The sequence below is a fragment of the Humulus lupulus genome, chromosome X (genome assembly GCF_963169125.1).
Source record: "Humulus lupulus chromosome X, drHumLupu1.1, whole genome shotgun sequence".
NCBI classification, from domain to species: Eukaryota; Viridiplantae; Streptophyta; class Magnoliopsida; order Rosales; family Cannabaceae; genus Humulus; species Humulus lupulus.
This window is the reverse complement of record NC_084802.1, coordinates 150080331-150100728: the sequence shown is the minus strand read 5'-3', so window position 1 is coordinate 150100728 and position 20398 is coordinate 150080331. Positions and strand designations below refer to the sequence as shown.

At 35.2% G+C, this 20398-nt stretch overlaps 2 protein-coding genes across 2 annotated transcripts; both read right to left on the bottom strand.

Annotated features, from left to right (window-relative positions):
- Positions 1-16791: 16791 nt before the first annotated feature.
- LOC133806367 (protein ALP1-like) lies at positions 16792-17815 on the bottom strand. Its single transcript, XM_062244477.1, has 3 exons — positions 17654-17815; positions 17332-17560; positions 16792-17252 (listed from the first exon to the last, which is right to left on the bottom strand). The coding sequence occupies exons 1-3, from the start codon at positions 17813-17815 to the stop codon at positions 16792-16794; spliced, it is 852 nt and encodes a 283-aa protein (XP_062100461.1).
- Positions 17816-18374: 559 nt separating this feature from the next.
- Positions 18375-19235, bottom strand: LOC133806366 (uncharacterized protein At2g29880-like). The gene is made up of 2 exons (XM_062244476.1): positions 19092-19235; positions 18375-18998 (listed from the first exon to the last, which is right to left on the bottom strand). The coding sequence occupies exons 1-2, from the start codon at positions 19233-19235 to the stop codon at positions 18375-18377; spliced, it is 768 nt and encodes a 255-aa protein (XP_062100460.1).
- Between the last annotated feature and the right edge of the window lie 1163 nt (positions 19236-20398).

Genomic DNA, 20398 nt, shown 5'->3' with positions numbered 1-20398 from the left:
ATACTATACAGGGGGCATTAATCAGTATTATTCATCGACAATTAAAATGACAATAATAATAGATTACTTCTTATGAATGCTTTGAGCAACCTGTAGTGATCTAATCTCATCTAGTTGGAGAGCATTGATAATAAACAAATGTTGATAATTAAAGAATATCTGAAACTAAAGAATAAAAAACTTTACAGTAAATAATAACACTAATCAATATACTTATAAGAATGTGAAATAGAATCTCACCTATAATGGTAGAACCTTTAAGGTTACCCACACTCTAAAATTGCAACACCGTTTCTATTAGTAATTTAATCCAGCCCTGAAACCACATCAATTTGTCATAAAACAATGATAAATAAACTGAGAACTTTTGATATTGTAAAAGAAAAATAAAATTTTACAGCTTTATAAGACTTACTAATCATTTCATGACAATCTGTTTTAATACTTATCTATATATATACACATGTAAGACATGAATTATACTATGGAAAAAAATAAAGATATAGGTAATATTTAATTTGCTTTGAACACTCAAACAAGTATTTTTAAGCCAACACAACAGAGAGTAGAAATATTCATTGGAAAGAGAAAGGGAATATACATGAGCATATGTGCTAATATAATATATTTGCATGTGTGACATGGGAATATGCAGGCCAAGAATTTTGGTGATGAGAACATACAACAAACATACCATCATGTTAACAAGCATTTATATTTAGACATATGAAAATATAAGAAATCTGTATAGGGGCCGGCTGCATGGCAAATATTTCATTTCTTGCCCCCTGCACAACACAGAACGTCAATTCTGAAACAAACTAAACTGATGCATCAAGAAAAAAAGAGCAAATTCATACTAAATCTTAATAATTATGTTTCAAGGTTCTTTGACCCAATGTCACTCACTGGCTAACTCAAGCTATACTATACCTTAGTATAACCATTAAGATTGACAAGGATCAGTATTTTATCCTCGTTAATCATCCTAGCAATCATATCAGACGACATGGATGAGACATCTATAAAATGCTCCACTTCTGATTGGATACGCAGCCTCCATTCAGATCCATCATTTGCACTTAAAGCATAGCAAAAGACCTGCCAATAGATTTGTTTAAGTTCATGGTAGTTGAAGGAAATAGGTAAATTCAATAATCTTTGGAACAATCAACAAACCTCAAGATTCTCTCTATCGTGCATGCCAAAGACAGAACCCATTAGATGAGATAGAGGATGGTTACCAAAGTCGCTGCTAACATACCTGAATTCAAAACCAGTAACAGCGAATGAAAACAGGCATAGGCAGTATGTACATACAAAGGAAGAGAGAATATATATCTCAAACTTACCCGACCCTTAGCCTTTTACTGCCACCTTTGCTCTTTATGGGCAAGGCTGCTGGATAATTGAAGGAAGGAAGAGAAAAACGAGATGCAATGATAGAGCAGTGTGCAACATATTTACGACTACAAGACCAAGAAGACAGTAAATAAAGTGAACAGACTACTACAAGACCAAAAAGACAGTAAATAAAGAGAACAGACTAATGCAATATATAGGCAATAGAATACTTACCTTATCTCCAGTGCAAGCATTGGATCAATTGGATAGGCTATTGCATGGAAAGGTTGCACACTAGGAATAAGAGACATCTAATAGCAAAGATTGAGTGATTTAGAGTGGAACCTGACTGGTAAAGTGGTAATTAGCATCAAATTAAACAACACTTTACCTTTATCCGTCTTCTCAGAATTCCTTCAACTTCAATAAACTTATTTTCATGATCATCCCAGTCACAAACACACTGGAGAGTAGCACAAATGCAAATATCATATTAGATAAACCAACAGCAAAATTCCTGTATCTAAATTCATTCCAAACCTCTATTAAAAAAAAATCATACCAGAATTCACAATAAGCCATCAAAACTCTACCAAAAACTTGTTCAGATCTAAATAAGAAATAATCAAACAATGCTTCATTTCCTTACACCATATTACACAAAGAAACACCCTATTACTAAAAGATACAGGGTAAATTTATTAACAAGAGGGACCTGAAATTCAAATTTGGGTACTGTAGTATTAAAAGACACCATCACAATTAGACTTTTAAAGTCAAAAGACTACATGACCTTTTCGATAATATTGAAAATAAACCAAGCAAGAAAGAGAAAAAAATTATTTAAAAAAATTTGCAATCATTTTCGCACTTGTTTGTTAATTTCCATTAAGAAATACTGGCTCAAGAGTCAGCAACAGGCTACTATTCCTACCATAACCTTAGCCCTTAAATGACAGGAGCACAGGACTAACAAACCAGATCAATGCAATCATTTATGGTTCACCATCTAAATTCATTTCCAGACAACAGTTTTTCAAAGAAGAAACCAGGATAACACTCAGGAACAATGAAGAAAACTTAATGTTAGGCAATTCATGTTGCAAACTAAATGAAACAAGCAACGAGTACAAATGTCAAAAATACAAGAATCAAGATGAAAGTATAAACAACACTAACATGAGGTTTATGCATAAGAATTTACTACAAGAAACTTAGAAAAGAACTCAAACAAAGCTAAGCTAACTTTTACAATGTTACCTCAACTCTAACTCTTATTTACAGTAGAATGGCTATCATAAATAAATTTCATAACAAAATTACCTTCAATTTCTCGTGGTATTTGAAATGCCTAATTATGAATTGATCAAGTTCCTTCCTTATAAGATCTAGTCCACCTACATCTTCCAATTTTACATTAGGAATGGCAGAAAACCCTTCTCTTCTAGTAGAAGGTTGGACAGTTTTTATAGCTTTCTGGAAAATACCACACAAAATTAAATTATTCATGCTAAAAAAAATCAGACACTAAATGGTAACCTATTTTAATTGGCTATGATTGCTTTTAAATATATTTACAAAATATGAAGTATTTCATCACTATGACATTTGTATAATAATAATAATAAATAAAAGAGCAAATTGTGCCTACAAAAGGAAGTTAATTACAAATTTTGTCCTCTAGTATGCTTTGGGTGCTTACAACACCCAACTGATTCGTAGAGATAATAACATTTAGTAAAATAGTTTCAAATAAATGGTGCATGGCTATTGGATGCAAATAAAACCTTCTATTGGTAGTCAATATGAAAATGAAGAAGCACACAAATGAATTCTGTATAATTTTATAGGACTGAAGTCAGAGGAACATATTTTGAAAGCAACAGTGCCTAGAGTTTTTACCAAAGAAAGAGTAAGCAATAAAGAAACAAACAAACAAAGTACAAATACAACCAAGCTGAGTGAAAAAGAAAATGTGAGATCAAATGTGAAACACTTCAAGCTAGTTCTTAGAATATTTTAACCAATGGTCATGGCTATCACAAAATGTATCAAATTGGTTGGGGTAGAAAGAGGGTGGGCAGAAAAATCATCGTTGACTGAAAGCTCGTCTGAAGATGAAAGGTGTATAACTCTATGTGTATGTTCATATAAATGAAAAAAAATGCAAGTATGAACTTTTAGATAGTGATAGAAAGAAAAACACACTGGCATCCACACAGATTACTCATGTGCCTTTTACATTTTTTCCCGATACATTTATAATTTAAATTTGTCTGACCATTGAAAGAAGTGACAAATTAGCTAAAACTTTAATTCCTTAACATAAATTTCTTCACATTTCATCACAAAACTTCAATCTATCCTTGGTAATTACTCAAACATGAATGCAAACCTACACAAAGAAAAGAATTCCCAATAATATCCTTCTAGGTTAGTAATCTTAAGAGTACATTCAACATTTCACATATTCATTCACCAAATTTTGAATCTGAACATAGTATCGAATAATCTCCAAGAACAATTGTCATTTAATCTCAATGACAAATCAGTTCAATTTAATAAAACGTCACTGACCAATATGTACGATAGCCCAACCCCAATACTTCTCATGTGAACCGTCCTTGAAGACATTGAAACCCCTCCTCTGCAAGGACTACAAAGAAAACCCAAAAACTAATAGAAAATAAATTAAAAAACACCTATATATATTTATATATATATATTACCTGATGTAGAGAGAATGAGGTCCGACCAAGGGTTTATTGGGAGGTGACGATGATAGCAATGGGAGCTGCAAGGGAAAAAATCAAGGTTGGGCTGCGACGGCTTCGAGAGGCTGAATGCAACAACTTCGTGAGCTTACATTCCTACCCAATTCATCCAAAACAGGGTAAGCTTCTCTCTCGAGGTCCGCCACACGGGAATCCAATTTTCCTTCTGAGAGCTCCATACTGAAACAAAACAAGACAAACCAACTTTGTCAAGAAAAAAAATGTCAAAAGGACCAAACACAGAATCAAAGAAAGTTGGAAACTAAAACCATATATGATGATATCATTATGTGTGTTATACCTGTTCTCTGTTCATCTTTTCTCCTGACTTGGTAGCTTGTTTAGCATCTTCTAGAAGCGCAGCATCCTGTTTTGACCTAACTTGAGAAAAATCAAGTGTCTCACGCAGGGAAGAAGAAGGCTTGGCCGCACACAGGGAAGAGGAGAAGAAGAGCTGGCCTCCGGTGTCGTCGTTCGCCTCTGGTGTCATGTGAGGGCTTGGGCCCGCGTGGTCGAAGCTTCGACGGCCTCTGAAGATCCCTAGCCGGCGCGTGTAGGGGAAGGTAGTGGTCGGTCTCCACAAAGACAAAGGTGAGAGAGAAAGAGTGAAGGAGAGAGGTTTGGTGGGAGAAAGAGAGAGAGGAGAGAGAAAGAGTGAAGGAGAGAGGTGTGGTGGGAGAAAGAGAGAGAGGAGAGAGAATGATGAGGAAAAAGGAGAAGGAATTGAAGGAAATGAATTGGGCCCAAATGAAGTGGCCCCAATATAAGTACTCTAGCATAATACTTTTTTATTTGTATTATATTCATGTGTTATGGAAATGGGTATTTGGTGTAGTGTGGGTCCCGTTTGCTTGTTAGGGGTGAATTGGTAATCTTAGCCGTTGAGGGCATAAATGTGATAATTGTATTATATGATTAATATCACGTGTGAGTGATGATATTACTGTGATGCACGTGCCGAGACAGTCCTAGGGAGCCAATTAGTTTAAAAGTCACAGCGGGATTAAATACCCGGCTCGGGAGGAGCCTAGGGATATTTTGGGAATTTTATAACTTGAGTTTGTGAGTTAATGGTTAATGGTAATTGAGTAACTTGAGTGACCATTGGTAACCATTAAGAGTAACAAATTTAGATAAGAAAAATGGTAGATTTGTAAGGAAGGTGAAATGTCAAAAAATGCCCTTGAGGTTTAGTTAGGAAAGGAATTACATTGAGGGGTGAAATAGTCTTTTGGCAGAGATATAGATACCTTCAGCTGAGGGGAAAGATGATTCACGTTCTAACACTTAGTCATATTTTGCTCTTGCTGAAATTGGAAGAGAAACTAGAAGGAAAGGAAAAGAAGAAGAGAGCAGAAATTGGGAGACCTAGGAGGAGAATCAAGGGTGTTTAAGGCAATTAAGTTGATCATAAACCAAGATTTTTCAGAGCTTGGTAATCAAGAGGGATTGACTTGAAGATGGAATTGGAGAGAGTTCAAAGTTGAATTATTGATTGAGGATTTCGGAGAGGCTCGAGTTAGAGGACCGTGCTCGTGACCTTGGTGCATTGAGAAGCTCGGGATACAGGTAAGAAAATTGTAGTACCCGTAGAGCAGGGCATGGGCCCATAGTGTTGTTGCAGAGCACGGCCCTAGGTTGAATTACTTGTTAGGGAATAGCCTTGATTGAACTATTATATGCTTGAATATTGTTTGAGTTATGCTATATGTGATAATAGTTGAATGAACAACAAAGAGCCAGGAACGGCAAGGAGCCGAGAACGGCGAAGGCCGAGAGTAACATTTGGCATGCGGAGTGCATGATATTTGGGTGAGACCCCAATGGATACATGGGATATCCTTACGGTGAGAATCGAGATCCCAGACTTTGGTAATGCTTCTGGGACGGCATGGTCGTATATGTTTAGTCTGATGGACTATCTGTTTATCTGTGGATTGTCTGATATAATGGTTATATAATATGTATATGTTATGTGCTGTATGGGTTTTCTTGCTGGGCTTCGGCTCACGGGTGCTCTGTGTTGTAGGTAAGGGCAAAGAAAAAGTCAACCAGCCATGAATACGGAGAGCGTGAGGCGGCGCGTACATGTTTGGCCAGCCCGACTGTTTTGGTTGGGGGCATTTTGAGAAGTGGCTGTATTAAACTGTGATTTTGATGGTTAATTTTCTGTAAATCCATTTTGAGTTGTAAATATTTTATAAACCATATTTTGGGATCCCAAATGTAAGACACTTGAAATTTTCAATGAAATAGAGTATTTTCCAAGATTACAGCCTTGACTTTTGTTTAATCACATTTTTGTTCTAAAAACCTCGTTTAGCGAGTTACTTGCACATTTCAAACTCAATTAGTAATGACTCTAAGGTAGTAGGGCGTTACATCTTCTGCCTCACAGGTCTTGCCTTTCAGTCGATGTTTAGTTGATGACACATTATGGAAGGGTCTATCCCTACCATGTATTCGGGACTCCAAGTGAATATGTTGAGGTTATCAATTAGAAACTTCAGTGGCCTCTCCTTTATGTCTTTGTGAAGGTTTCTTCCAACCTTCAACTTTCTTAATGATTTTTCCATCATAGCAATCTCTTCCAACTCCTCGACAGGTTCAACCCTAGGCTCCTCTATGACTCGGGGGACTAGTACTTGTGGGTTTGTGACCACACTATAGGTATGATTTTGGTATCAAAATTTTTTTTCAATGAAGTCAAACTTTTCATTAAAAAGGTTTTAATATTAACAAGGGATCCCAGGGTTTTTAAATGAAAATACAGGTGTAACAAGAGTACAAAACTAGCCGACTTAAGCGGGAAAATCAAGCTAATATCCCATGCTCTTCAAAAGTATCTCGACCATGGTGGCCAAGAATGCTAAGTATGTACGCGCTGCCCCTACAACTCTTCAACTCATGGCCGGTCCAGTTTCCCTTTGCCCTTACCTGCACCACAAAGCACCTGTGAGCCAAGACCCATCAAGAAAACTCAATCAAGTAGGATACTTACTCAAATAAGTAATTATATCAAATACATTATTTATAAATCATAACCATATTAACATTGATTTTCCAACCAGTATAACGACTCATGCCGGGTATATGCATACCGTACCCTTGTAATGGCCCCGCCACTACGACCTACAGTACGCATGTAGTGCCGATAACTGCGTCCCAGTTGCTCAATCACAAACAATGATCAATAATTACAAAGAGTTATAAGAATAAATGCTTATATAGAGCAAACATTTAACTTTAATAGATTCATAGCACGGTCATACCCGTGTTCAATACTCAGGGCTCAAGACCTACACTCTGTGCGCGTGCCAGTTTTCTTACCTTAAGTCTCGTGCAAGTGGTAGTACGATCCCAAGTGCGATCGTGCTCCCAAGCCTTGTGAAAACCTAAATTTTGAAATCCCAAGCTTGTTTTGAAGTCCTCAATAGCTTCTAATCCTCCAAGAAGTCTCTAATCTCCTTCAAAATCCTTAACAATCAAGGCTTGAACTTGGTATCTTTGAGAATGCTCCTCCAAAGGGGTCAAGTGAAAGCCAAAGGATGCCTTGAATGTGTAAGGAGCAAAGCCATCAACACTTAACCATTTCATTAACTCTATGGTTAAAAGAATATTATACCCTTCCCCTATAATTTCTCTTCAAAATATCCCCAAGGGAAAAATGGTCATTTAGCCTTATTTTCCACTAAACCTCAAGTTATACTTAAAATTCCAAATTGAATCTTCTAATCTTCCTCATAAAATATTTTCCCTAATTATACCTAAAATACACCTTGGGTCACCCCTAGCCGGGTATAAATCCTCGTTGTGACTTTTCTGTTAAATTGCTTGGAAGGATCAACTCCTCCCAAATATCACAAATATATCCATATAATAATGTGGTCTCAAGCACATAGCATATAAAATTAAAGTTACACCATCAACGGGTCAAAATTACAAAGATGCCCCTTTTTACCAAAAGCAGTATTTAAGCACATTTAATAAACATAAACATCCATAAGTAGTCATATCATAATATAACTCAATAATTCTAATTATGTCGTCCAGACACACTAATCAACATTATAATCCTTATTAGGAGTTTGGGATGCTACAATTATCCCCTCCTAATAGAAATTTCGTCCTCAAAATTTACCTAAACAACTCGGGATACTGATTTCGCGTATCTGACTCTATCTCCTAAGTTGTTTCCTTGACCTTTCTGTTTCTCCATAACACTTTAACCAGAGGAATAGTCTTGTTCCTCAAGACGTTGCCCTTCCTATCCAAAATCTGAACTGGATGCTCCTCATAGGATAAATCGTTCTATAACTTCAGATCCTCATAGCTGAACACATGAGTCGTATTAGATACATATCACTGAAGCTAGAGGCATAGTAAGTCTATAGGCTACTTGTCTGATCCTTTCCAGAATTTCAAAAGGTCTTACAAACCTAGGGCTCAACTTACCCTTCTTCCCGAATCGTTTCACTCCTCTCAGCGATGAAACTCGGAGGAAAACATTATCCCCAACTTTGATCTCCACATTTCTACGCTTAGGAGTAGCGTAGCTTTTCTATCTACTCTGTGAGGTGGTCATTCAAGTTCTAATCTTCTCAATGACCTCATTGGTCCTATGTACCGTTTCAAGACAAATATTTCCTCTCACCTATTTCATCTAAATGAATGGGTGATTGACACTTCTTACCATAGAACATCACATATGGATACACTTCAATCATTTGATTGATAACTGTTGTTGTAGGAAAATTCAATCAAGGGGTGATACTTACTCCAGGACCCCTATAAATATAATACACATGCCCTAAGCATGTCTTCTAGTATGTGATCGTCCTCTTAGATTGTCCATCTATTTAGGGATGATAAGCTATGCTAAACTTGAACTGAGTACCCATAGCCTTCTGCAACCTTCCCCAAAACTTGGAGGTAAATTTGGGATCCCGATCCGACACTATGGATTTCAGAACCCCATGGAGACGTACAATCTCCCACACATACAGCTCAGCATATTGATCCATAGTGAAATTCATCCTCACTTGCAAAAAGTGAGCCATCATGGTATATCAATCCATGAGCACTCATACTGAGTTGTTCTAACTCACCGTCCTAGGCAGTCTAACCACAAAGTCCATGGTATTGTCCTCCTACTTCCACTCAGGGATATCCAATGGTTGTAATAACCCTACTGGCATCTAGTGTTCAGGTTTCATTTGCTAACAAGTTAGGAACTTTGCCACATACTTAACTACATCTTTCTTCATCCCTTGCCACCAATATAAAGATTTCAGATCCTGATACATCTTTTTCGTGCATGGGTGCAAGGCTCGGGAAAGGATCACGCTTGAGGTCGTACCATTATTCGCATAAGACCAGAGGTAAGAAAAATGCACCTGAATTATGATTAGGAATTGATCCCTGGTTATTGAACATGATTATAATCATGCCTTTGAATATCTGTTTAAATATAAGTGACTGTGTTATGTCTGAATTACATAGATGATTGAATCCTATGGAAAAGCTCGATTTATAAGTTGTGGTCAGCATAAGCATTGTGAATGCAGGCCACTATGGCTGGGCCCCTTTGGAAGTGTGATATGTACTTCTCTCTCTCTCTGAATCTGCTTGAATAAATTAGGTGTGGTATGCACTCGTGTGATTCTGGGGTCCCTCTGTCGCCTATAATGGCCTTCATGCATTGTAGGTAGACTCTTGCATTTTCCCCTTTGCCGATAATGGCTCTAATGTTTTTGCGACAGGACCTGGGATCCCGTCGCAGCTCCTTAACACCTTATGACGTGTGTCACTATAGTTTCGTCTCGAGGAACACTCGACATGGGACTGGGTCACCAACTCCGAATTTGTTGTCTTTGACTTGGGAGTAGGAAGTAGTGAGCCACTTGCTGCTAGTATGTCGCCACCTTCTAGCTTGCTTGTTCCTATTGTTCTTCGTAGAGGGCCCCATTAACCTCTTTGTCATAGTTAAGTGGCTAATGTGAAGGGACGTCGACCTTGATCGGCAGCATTGCTTCATACCCATAGATGAGGGAGAATCAGGTGTGCCCAATCGAGGTCCTTGCCAATGTCCTATAGAACAACAATACCTCATGTAGCTCATCTGGCCACACTCCATTTGCCTCTTCCAGATGTTTTTTCAATGTGTATTTAAGATTCTTGTTAACTACCTTTATTTGACCATTTGCATGTGTGTGTGCCACTACCAAGAAACTCTTCACAATTCCTAGGCGAACACAAAAATTTGTGAAGTGTTCGCTATCGAATTGGGTCCTGTTATGAGACACCATCTTGTAGGGTAACCCATAGCGGTAGATGATATTCTTCATGACAAACTCCAGCACCTTTTTGGAAGTGATGGTTGCCAATGGTTCGACCTCGCTCCATTTTGTGAAGTAGTCAACAGAGACCATTGCATATTTCACTCCTCCATGGCCTTTAGGGAGTTGACACATCAGATTGATCCCTCAAACTATGAAGTGCCACAGATTTTGCATCTACTTCAACTAATTACAAGGAGCTCCAGAAATTTTGACGAACTTCTGGAATTTGTCACACTTCCTCACGTACTTCAGTCAGTCCTTGATCATGGTGGGCCAAAGATAACCTTTTTCAGAGTATCTTCTTAGAGTGGTTCTATCCCCCAGCATGGTCGTCCCAAAACCCTTTATGAGCTTCATATAACGAATACTAAGCGTCCTCCTTCGTGACACATCTGACTAGCTGCATAAAATGACCTCTTCGGTATAGGCAACCGTCTTGTACGACATAGCGTGGTGCCTAGTAAAGCGTCTTTCTAGCTTTGTTCCTATTCGATGGGCAGACACCTTCGTCTAAGTATTTGATGATGGGAGTCATCCATGTATCTCCCTCGTCAATTAGCATCGTTGCTCTGGGGTTGTCACTTTCATGGTCACTAGTTTTGTCGTCACCACTCGCAATGGGTTGATACTTGGTACTAGTAGAAATTCAATTGAAAAGACATTAAGTGTTTCTGCACCTCTTGTATGTAACAACCAAAAAATATCAATACAAAAGAATTTCGTTAAATTAAAGTCTTAAAAATCTATATAAAAGAACTTTTAAAAGAAATGTGTGCACATACCAAAATGGTTGAAAACATAAAACGAGATATGTTTCAAAAGAACATTCCTCCCCAAGGTCGAGCCACATATACATCTTGCAAGAGACTCCAACGCTCCCTGTCCGAGTTTTTCCTTGCCCTTACCTACACATGTAACAACTATGGAAGTGATAATGCTTAGTAAAGTCAATCTTACAACACAAAAGCATAATAGAAAACAAAAGATTAATGACCAAGTCATTGACCGAATATCAGAAATGTTACCAACCTTAGGATTTTGGTTAAAATCAGACCCTAAACAAACTATTCAAGATCGCCTAAGTGTCGTGACAATATCAACTATTCCAGATAACATAAATAACATTACACACAACTCTATAGAAAAACCAGACCAGAGAACAGAAATAGAATAATAATTATAACCCTATAAACCAACATGGGAGTCGCCAAAGATATCCCCTAGCATACATCTCAATCTATAGTGGAGACTCGAGTCTTAGCAATAGTATCCCAACACTAAATCCTTTTCAAGGGTATCTAAAGATCCCCAAAATGTTTGGTAGTATTTGGAGCAATTTTAAGAACATTGGAAGGGTCAAAAGTGAGAGGGGGTGACGATGCATCGCCTCCTAAGTGGTGTTTCATCACCTAAATGCGAAGGGGCTCATAAGCCATAGTAGACGAAACATCGAATGCTAGTAGGCGACATACCGTATGCATGCGACGTATCGCCTGACATGTCCGTACAAACACGTAAAATAAGCTCCAAATGATGAGTTAATTATCTCTAATCCTATTGGTTATACCTAATGACGATGCCTACATTATAAAAGAGTCATCATAGAGTTTTGGAAGACTTGATCACTCTCTCAAATCTATCTCTAACCTTTCTCTCTCTCTATAGCTCTCAAAGAGCAAATTTTTCTCCAGGAAACTCATCGACCGTTGCTTGAATTGTATGAGTTTTAAGGCTTGTTCAATCTCAAATCTCATTCTACCACTACTACAAAAATGGGCTTTCTCGACAGTATTTAACAGTCGCTATTGAGCAATGACGATAGTCCACTAACTATCGTATTTGCCTATGTCGGCATAGGGTTAGCTACGCTTTGCCAGTTAATAAGCGTCCTCGTTGCTAGCTACGCCGACAGTTAATAGGTGTCACCGTTGCTGGCAACGCCGACAGTTAATAGGTATTGTCGTTGCTGGAAACGCCAACAGTTAATAGGCGTCGCCGTTGCTAGCAACGCCGACAGCTAATAGCTGTCGCAATAGCATTAAATTTATATATATATAAATAATAATTTTTTGATATATATTTTAAAACTTTTAATTATATTCTTAACAATTAAAGTTTGATAAAAATTTAAATAAAAATATTACTGACATAATTAATTATTATTACCATAACTTGTAAAAAAAATTATTTATCATAATAAAAATTCATATACATACAATTGAAATGTAAGTAATACATCAAATCCCCATGAAGCAATGAGTTACTCTCATTAGAAACAATACATCATAAGCAAGCATCAGAAAAGAGTAAGACAGTAATGAATGAGTTACTCTCATTAGAAACTAACTGAACCCCCTTTGGATGAGTAGATTTGCATTTCCCTACAGAGGAAACAATTAATCTACATAACAGTGGAATAAACATTTAATTTCTCACTAACATATATCAACCATTGATTCATTGAATCAAAACATTTAATTTCAAAATCACACAAAATGCAAAGAATTGATAAATGTTCACCATCACAGTAGGCAATAATACACAGATAATAAAAACACATCAAAAGATCTAGATTATAAAAATTCATCAATATTAATAACTATTACTTTCAAACAAGATAAAAATGAAGATATACAAGACATTGTAGAGCAACAAACTGTGACATTTAAAACTTTTCAGAGACACAAAACAGATTAGAAACACAAAAAAAAAAAACTAAATCTAAAACTAATATCAACATAACAAATAATCTTAACTCCGAAAAATGCCTCAGATTAATAAAACATCACTAATCCTTCAGATTATTGGAGATTTAGTCATTGTGATCATACAAAATACCTCAATCTGAAAAATCTCAAATCCACCAGCCAGTCCGAAAAATTCATAGCCTCCAAACAATCCAAAACCTTCAATGCGTCTAAGCAATCCAAAATCCACAATCCAACCAAAGCAATCCACAGAGTATTGAGGCAATGAGTTGTCAATGGTGAAATATACCATTTAACAACTCTACAAACAAAGATAGGTTTTACTTACTAATATTTGACAATAAAGCACCTTAATTTCCAAAGAGATGTTCTTGTTGGTGACAGGAAAACGTGGGAATGAGTTGCTCATAACCATGTCTCTCCTTAATCAAATTAATTGTAAACTTAATTCTTTGATCAATGCCAAGAGTTGTAGCTTTCCTCAGAAAATGGAAACACTCGTTTTCACAGAAAATGTTAAAAAAAAAATTCGGACAAATTTTAATACAAAATTTGATCTTCTATGGGCACAACACAAGAATAGGTTTTACTTATTACAAACATGCATGAAGTTGAGCTTAAACAAAATTTTATCCAAAAAAACCTGGATTCTTTGGCATAAACAATATATATATACAAGATACAGAGGAATAAAAATTCATTATGGAAGATTTTATATGGGAATATAATGATAAGTTATACCAATACAAGAACGAGTTCCTTAATGATATACATATATATAAAAAAAGAAAAAGCATTAGAATAAATAAGTACAAGTACAAAACATGCAGACAATGGACTAAAAAGAAGGATTAAGGTTGCATTAACTAGAGACCAAGAGAATATGCAGAGACAAGATTACTGCCTTGTGCCACGCATAATAATTGTTTTCTTTTTCTTTTATTTTTATGTTTTTTGATTGGCAACAGTCTATTTTAATAAGCAAATCCTTGGTGTTTACACTCTAAAGAAGATCTAGAAAAAGAAGAACTAATCCATGCCAGTTAAAAAGTATATATATAATTATATATATATTTATATATATGGAAGCAAAGCAAAGCACATCTTATTGAAAAGGTATTTTTTACTTCAAGCACATTAAAAAATATTAGTTGCCAACCTTAGCCAACAAGGTTACAGTGATTATACTAATCCTTAACAAATCTATACTATTTTAAATAGATAAAAAGTAATCATCACTTCTTTGAAATTCAAAAGCTGCAAAACTAATTTCAATAGTTATAAAAATGCGTTCTAAAAAAGTAAACAAATCAATAAAAGCAGAGGTTCATAGTATAAACAAATGCAATTTGTAATACTAAGGAATTTAAGTTGTTATTATTTTTTTCTTTATTTTGGTGGGGATAACTATGGAATTGGATAGACATCTATCTATAAAAGCCTTGATAAAGATGATAAGAACTCAAAGCAGAAACTGGATATTGAAGAAACAAAACAACTAGACACCAAGCACGAACATGATAACTTTTATGAAGCTACTCTCACGTGACAAGTAAGATTGGACTGCCAAATCTTCAAGAGCTATATATATAATTTGATGACACAATGAAACTAAATACAAAAGTGAAACGCTTTTAGCATGGAATATCTATATATTTTATTATCCATGATAACATTAGCTGTATCAATATAATCTAGTCCGTGAGTAAAAAATATCAAACAAACAATACAATCCATATATATAAACAGTATATTCAACTACCTAAGCACGTGTGTGTTCATCAGATATAGTTTTGTAGACTACATTGTGCTTCATATAAACAGTATATTCAACTACTCAATGTTCTAGCCACTGATGGTTGGCATGGAAATACCATAATCTTAGAAGTTCAAGACAATTTGCTACCAAGGAGAGTTAATCACACATTTCCATACAAGTACCTACTTATGACCGCTAGAGTACTTGTTATGGCCTATAGGGTTGTATGATTTAGAAATACTTATTCAAATTAATGTATAATTTACCCACGAGGTTGATGCAATAAAATATCAAATGCAATATATATTCACTTTTGATCTACTATAATGCTCTTGTTTACCATAACTTTTTCACACTTATTTTCTAAATATTAGAAGCTTGGTTAGGGACTTGCTTTTACTAGCTTTGGTCTACACATATTTCACTTTCGGTGTCTATAGTTTACACTTTTACAATACTGTTAAACATAACTCGTTATATCCTTATCAAACTCTTTATTTGAATATTATACCATGGTGCACATACAAATTGAGAAAATTGTAGGAACACTTTTATATAACTGCTTTGGACATTCATAAATATTCCTATTATGATATGTGGTTTATTGCTTGCTTTCCTACCCAAAATCAAAGGTTCAAGCTTCAAAGGCTGTGCATTTTTCAAAGTTCAGAAAATCGACAGAGACATGGACTAAACTTTTTCTTATTTTATTTATTTTATATATTTGTTTACTGGCAATACAGAGAAACCTCATGTTAAGTAAAGTAAGTATCATATTTTCTTCACCACTGAAAAAAAAAAAAAGATAAAGCCCATATATATGTAAACAGTATATTCAACTACTCAGAGGACAAGAACTAATCAAACCGATAAATTAAAAAATGGGCTAGAGAGGGCTAAATATATATATATACCTGGAAGTAGCTAAGCTTCTGCAAATCCCACCCAGATCCTACAAATCCCAAATGACCAACTCCAAAAAATCAAACCGAGAAAACCATAAGGAACCAATTTTGTAAAAGACAAAAAATTAAGAAAATACATATACATACCAGAAATTAATGGGTAACCGAAGAAGAAGAACCACAAAGAAAGTGTGACAAGCAAGCTTAGAGAGACAATGACAGATTCAAGCTCAGGGATGAGTCATCTGGACTCGGCGTTGGGTTTGGGTTAAAGAATGAAGTTGAAGGGGTTTGGGTTCAGAGATGAGTCGGGCTCGGCGTTAGGGAGAGAAGAGGCCTGGTTCACGTGTGCCAGTGAGAGGGATTGTAGAGGAGGCTTGGGCTCGATGTTGGGTTTTTTGCGATGTAGAGAGAAAAATGACACTATGTTGACCTGAGCCTATATATGTTGCAGTGAGAGGATTAGGAGCTTAGGGGCTGATTGGTTCGTCATTAGAAAATTGAGTTTTCTAAAATTGTGATTCTGTAATGAAAATCTGAATTTAGTTATTGACAACATGTTTCTGAAAATATGTTTGGTTCACTAGGTGTAAGTTGTTTTTTAATTTTAAAAAACTGAATCTGTGATTGGTAGTAAATTTGAAAATATAACATAAACAGAATATGTGATTGGTTCAGCTCAATATGAAAATTATTTTAATTTTATATATTTTATATATATAGGTTGTATTATATTAAATTTTGATTTTTCAAATAGACTTGATTAAGTAAAAATTAATAATATTGATAAATCAAAATTAAAATTTAATAATAGTACATTAATTAAATTCATAATAATATTGCATTGTTACTAATTTTGGTTTTTTTTTAATTAAAGTTACATTTTTTTTCAATTATTTAAGCATTGTTGTTATAACTAAGCCACATTTGTCCAGCAATGTCATCTCTAACATTTTCCATCTAGGCCATATAAGCTTGACTGAAATTCAACTCTGGTGTCTCAGAAATTCCTGCTTCATCTCCTTCTTGTTGGTTTTCAATTGTTGTATTAGATTGGCTTTCAGTTCCTTCAATATCTTTTATAGGTCTGGCATCAACTGAATATTGTTCAAACATTTCATCATTAATAGAATGCATTCTAATCCAGTTGTGGATAGCACAACATGCTATTGGCATTCGACGTTGCTTTCCAAGCAAGTATGGAGGGATTGACTTCAAAATTGGAAACCTAGCTTTTAGAAGTCCAAAACAACATTCAATCACATTACGCAATGATGAGTGTCTATAATTGAATAACTCCATCGCACCTCTAGGATGGTTCTCTCTTCCTCTAAAACGACGCAAGTGATAACGTTCACCATGATATGGTGCTAGAAACCCAGGCATATTTGGATAACCAGAATCAACAACATAGTATTTTCCTATATTAAAAGAAATTATTAATATATAAGAATATTTTAAAGAAAATTATAATGTATCAAAATTAGTTTATTTTAATACCTTGTGGTGGCATAGGGAAGTTATCATCTTTTCTCATTGCATCAAGAAGCACTCGGGAATCATTAGCAGTTCCTTCCCATCCAGCATAGACATAAGTAAACATCATATTAAAGGAGCATGCAACCATTACATTTTGTGTTACATCTACTTTTCTTCCTCTAAATGCAAGTTGTTTTAGAGTTGGTGCAACTGCAATTACATGAGTACCATCAATTGCTCCAACACAATCCTGCAGAACAAATTAGATAAATCATTACCAACATCAATTAAATTGATATGAATTATAACTAGTATATTATTAAAATTAATAAATAAAATTTACCTTAAACCATGGGAAATACTTTGAATTATTTTGAATTTCTGCTTGCACAGTGTTAAAGTCAAGAGACCTTATTACTTCATTTCCTAAATAACACAATGCATCTAGCACTCTACCAAACTGACGACAAACAGTTTCTCCTGAATGTTGATAGCTTTCAGCCATAGTTCTAACTCATTGGTTGTGTGTAACTATCCATAGAAACATGACAATAGCTTCTTCAACACTAATTACCTTGTCATGTTCTATGACTTCCATTTCAACTAATCGATGACATAACGATCTAAAAGTATTAATGTCCATTCTAATTATGTAAAACAATCTATCAAGGTGTCCATTTAATAGCTCAAGTAAATATTGACGTCCAGACATATCTGAAGTGCATAGTGGTCATCTAATCTGTTGAGATTTTTGCATCTCTTGTAATCAATTAAGCATGATAACTTGACCAATTAATTCCTCGCTTGATGAAGAAGAAGTATCACCAAATAATATTTCAAACTCCTCATCTGAATCATCCGTCTTAGGTACCTAATTATGACAATAATAAAAATTTAATTCAAAAATTCACAAAGGTTAAAGAAATAACAAGGAACCACGTAAGATATTTCAATCATGACAATAAATACCAAGTTAAGTTCATTACACATTATTTAAGAAAATGTAAACTTCATGGTTTAGTAGTTCATGACAGACAAACTCATAATAAATAAACGATATTAAATCACCCCATCAATGAATCAAGATAAGCACGACGACGCTCCTCATTCATTCTCATGAATATTCCACGCCATTCTGGGGTTGCTACAAACTCTTGCAACGCTTTGAGGTATATTTTGTTATCCAGATTTGGAATACCATCTAGAATGTTTTGACAATCTTCCACATTGTAAGAATTAGTGACATTGCTCGTTTCCTCACTAATTCTCTTTTCTCTCGATTCATAATACTTACGCATAGTCTCACTTCGTACTAGTGATGCCTCAGTCTTAGCAGAAATACTTTTTGCAAGTTCTTGCATCACATGGTCGATGGATGGATTGGCCCCTTTGTTCTTTTTCTCTTTTGGTTTTGGTGCATCTGGTGGAGCAGAAGTAGCTCGACGACGTACACTAGTGACTTCTTCCTCCTCTCCATAATTATCACCATCAAATTCAAAACCAACATCAACATGTGCTCCAGTTCCAACAAAATGACGCTCTTGTTGACGTTCTTCAACTGAAGAAGGAAGAAGTTGAGTGGAGGCATAACTCATCCCACCATTGGCTGTTGTATTATTGAATATTTCTCCAAGCATCTCATAATGTTGCAATCCTTTTTTTCGAAATCTTTTCGCATTTGGATATTTCTACAAAAATCCAAAAACACATAACGTTACAATGTAACATGAATTTAGAATAATCAAGTAATCAACAACACAAGTATAATATAAGTATATTACCTTTAGATAAGTGTCCCATACTTCATCATTTGCTGTAAAAGTATTTGTTTGAGGATCCCATCTCATACTAGTTTGTTCCAAAAGATGAGAAAATTCACGATGTGCCTTTCTTAACCGATTGAATTTGGATTTCAATTGAGGCATTTTATATCTCTTTCCAAAAGAATTTAATATGTCATTTTCTATTTTCAGCCATCCTTTTTTATCCAAGGTTGTTGTTTGTAATCCTTTTTTGGCTTCTTCATATAGAAGACTAATAAAATGTAATTCAATAGCCTCAGGTCAAGACGCATGATCGTCAATGTCTACATTCTTCTCATCCATCTAATCATAATTTTAACTATCACAGTCTATGTCTTCATAAATAATGCTTCTTTTAAATTTAATAGCCTAAGTTTTCAAATTCAAACATTCAAATCAAAGAATTCCAGAGATGTAAAGAAAGTATAGAGAGGGAGAGAAAGAGCTCACCTTAGATGATGCAGGTTGAGCGTAGAGGGACTACAATGGTGTGATGGTGTTGTAGTTAGTTGTTGCTTTAAACAAAAGATAAAAAAAAATATACAAAACTTTTAGATTGGTATTCATCAAGAAGTCGAATATATGCTAATATACTAAACTCAACACAAAACAGAACACTATAAAGATTAAGAAAAAACAAGAGAACTAAACTTATGAATCAAAACAGAAAGTAAAAATAAAAAGGCAAGAAATTTTATTCTGTTTCGTCATCAATAGTAATGGCCTACTTCCAGCTGTTTCACTCCAAACTAGAAATCAAAATGTCAACTAATTAATATTGTTGGCTACCAATCTGTCAACTTAAAAACTCAGTTAAAAGCATGCTCAGGAAAGAAATCCACAAAAATGAAAGACGAAAAAGCTGCTAATCGATATAAACAAAGGACTGTATAATATGATGCAAGTGAGTTTTCAATTAAAATACACAAAAGAAAAAAATCCAATGCAACCAACCCTATTATAAGCAAACAAAGCAAAGCTATCAGATTCAAAATCAAAGGCTACAAAAATGCCCCCACGCATGAGAGACAAAAATGCCTCTCACCTAAGCAGTACCTGTATATATTATAAATATATATATGTGTGCATAAAAAAAGCGAGTGAAGTAAAAACAAGATAATTCAAGGCTACGAAATGAAGTATACAAACCACATAATTAAATGTGTCCTTGAAATGAAAAAAAAAAAACAGAGAGTAATTGAGCAAAGCCAACACAATTTTACATAGTCTCAGAGTTTGTCATATATGTCCTAACACGTTATTATGGTTGTACGCCCTGATTTTCC

What these genes read in the sequence shown, in the direction of transcription:
- LOC133806366 (XM_062244476.1), bottom strand. Translation starts at nt 19,235, where the DNA reads ATGCCTCAATTGAAATCCAAATTCAATCGGTTAAGAAAGGCACATCGT. An exon ending in TATGGGACACTTATCTAAAG is followed by an intron (nt 18,999 to 19,091) that starts GTAATATACTTA and finishes GGATTTTTGTAG; the next exon opens with AAATATCCAAATGCGAAAAG.
- LOC133806367 (XM_062244477.1), bottom strand. Translation starts at nt 17,815, where the DNA reads ATGGCTGAAAGCTATCAACATTCAGGAGAAACTGTTTGTCGTCAGTTT. An exon ending in AGTATTTCCCATGGTTTAAG is followed by an intron (nt 17,561 to 17,653) that starts GTAAATTTTATT and finishes TTTGTTCTGCAG; the next exon opens with GATTGTGTTGGAGCAATTGA. An exon ending in CTTCCCTATGCCACCACAAG is followed by an intron (nt 17,253 to 17,331) that starts GTATTAAAATAA and finishes CTTTTAATATAG; the next exon opens with GAAAATACTATGTTGTTGAT.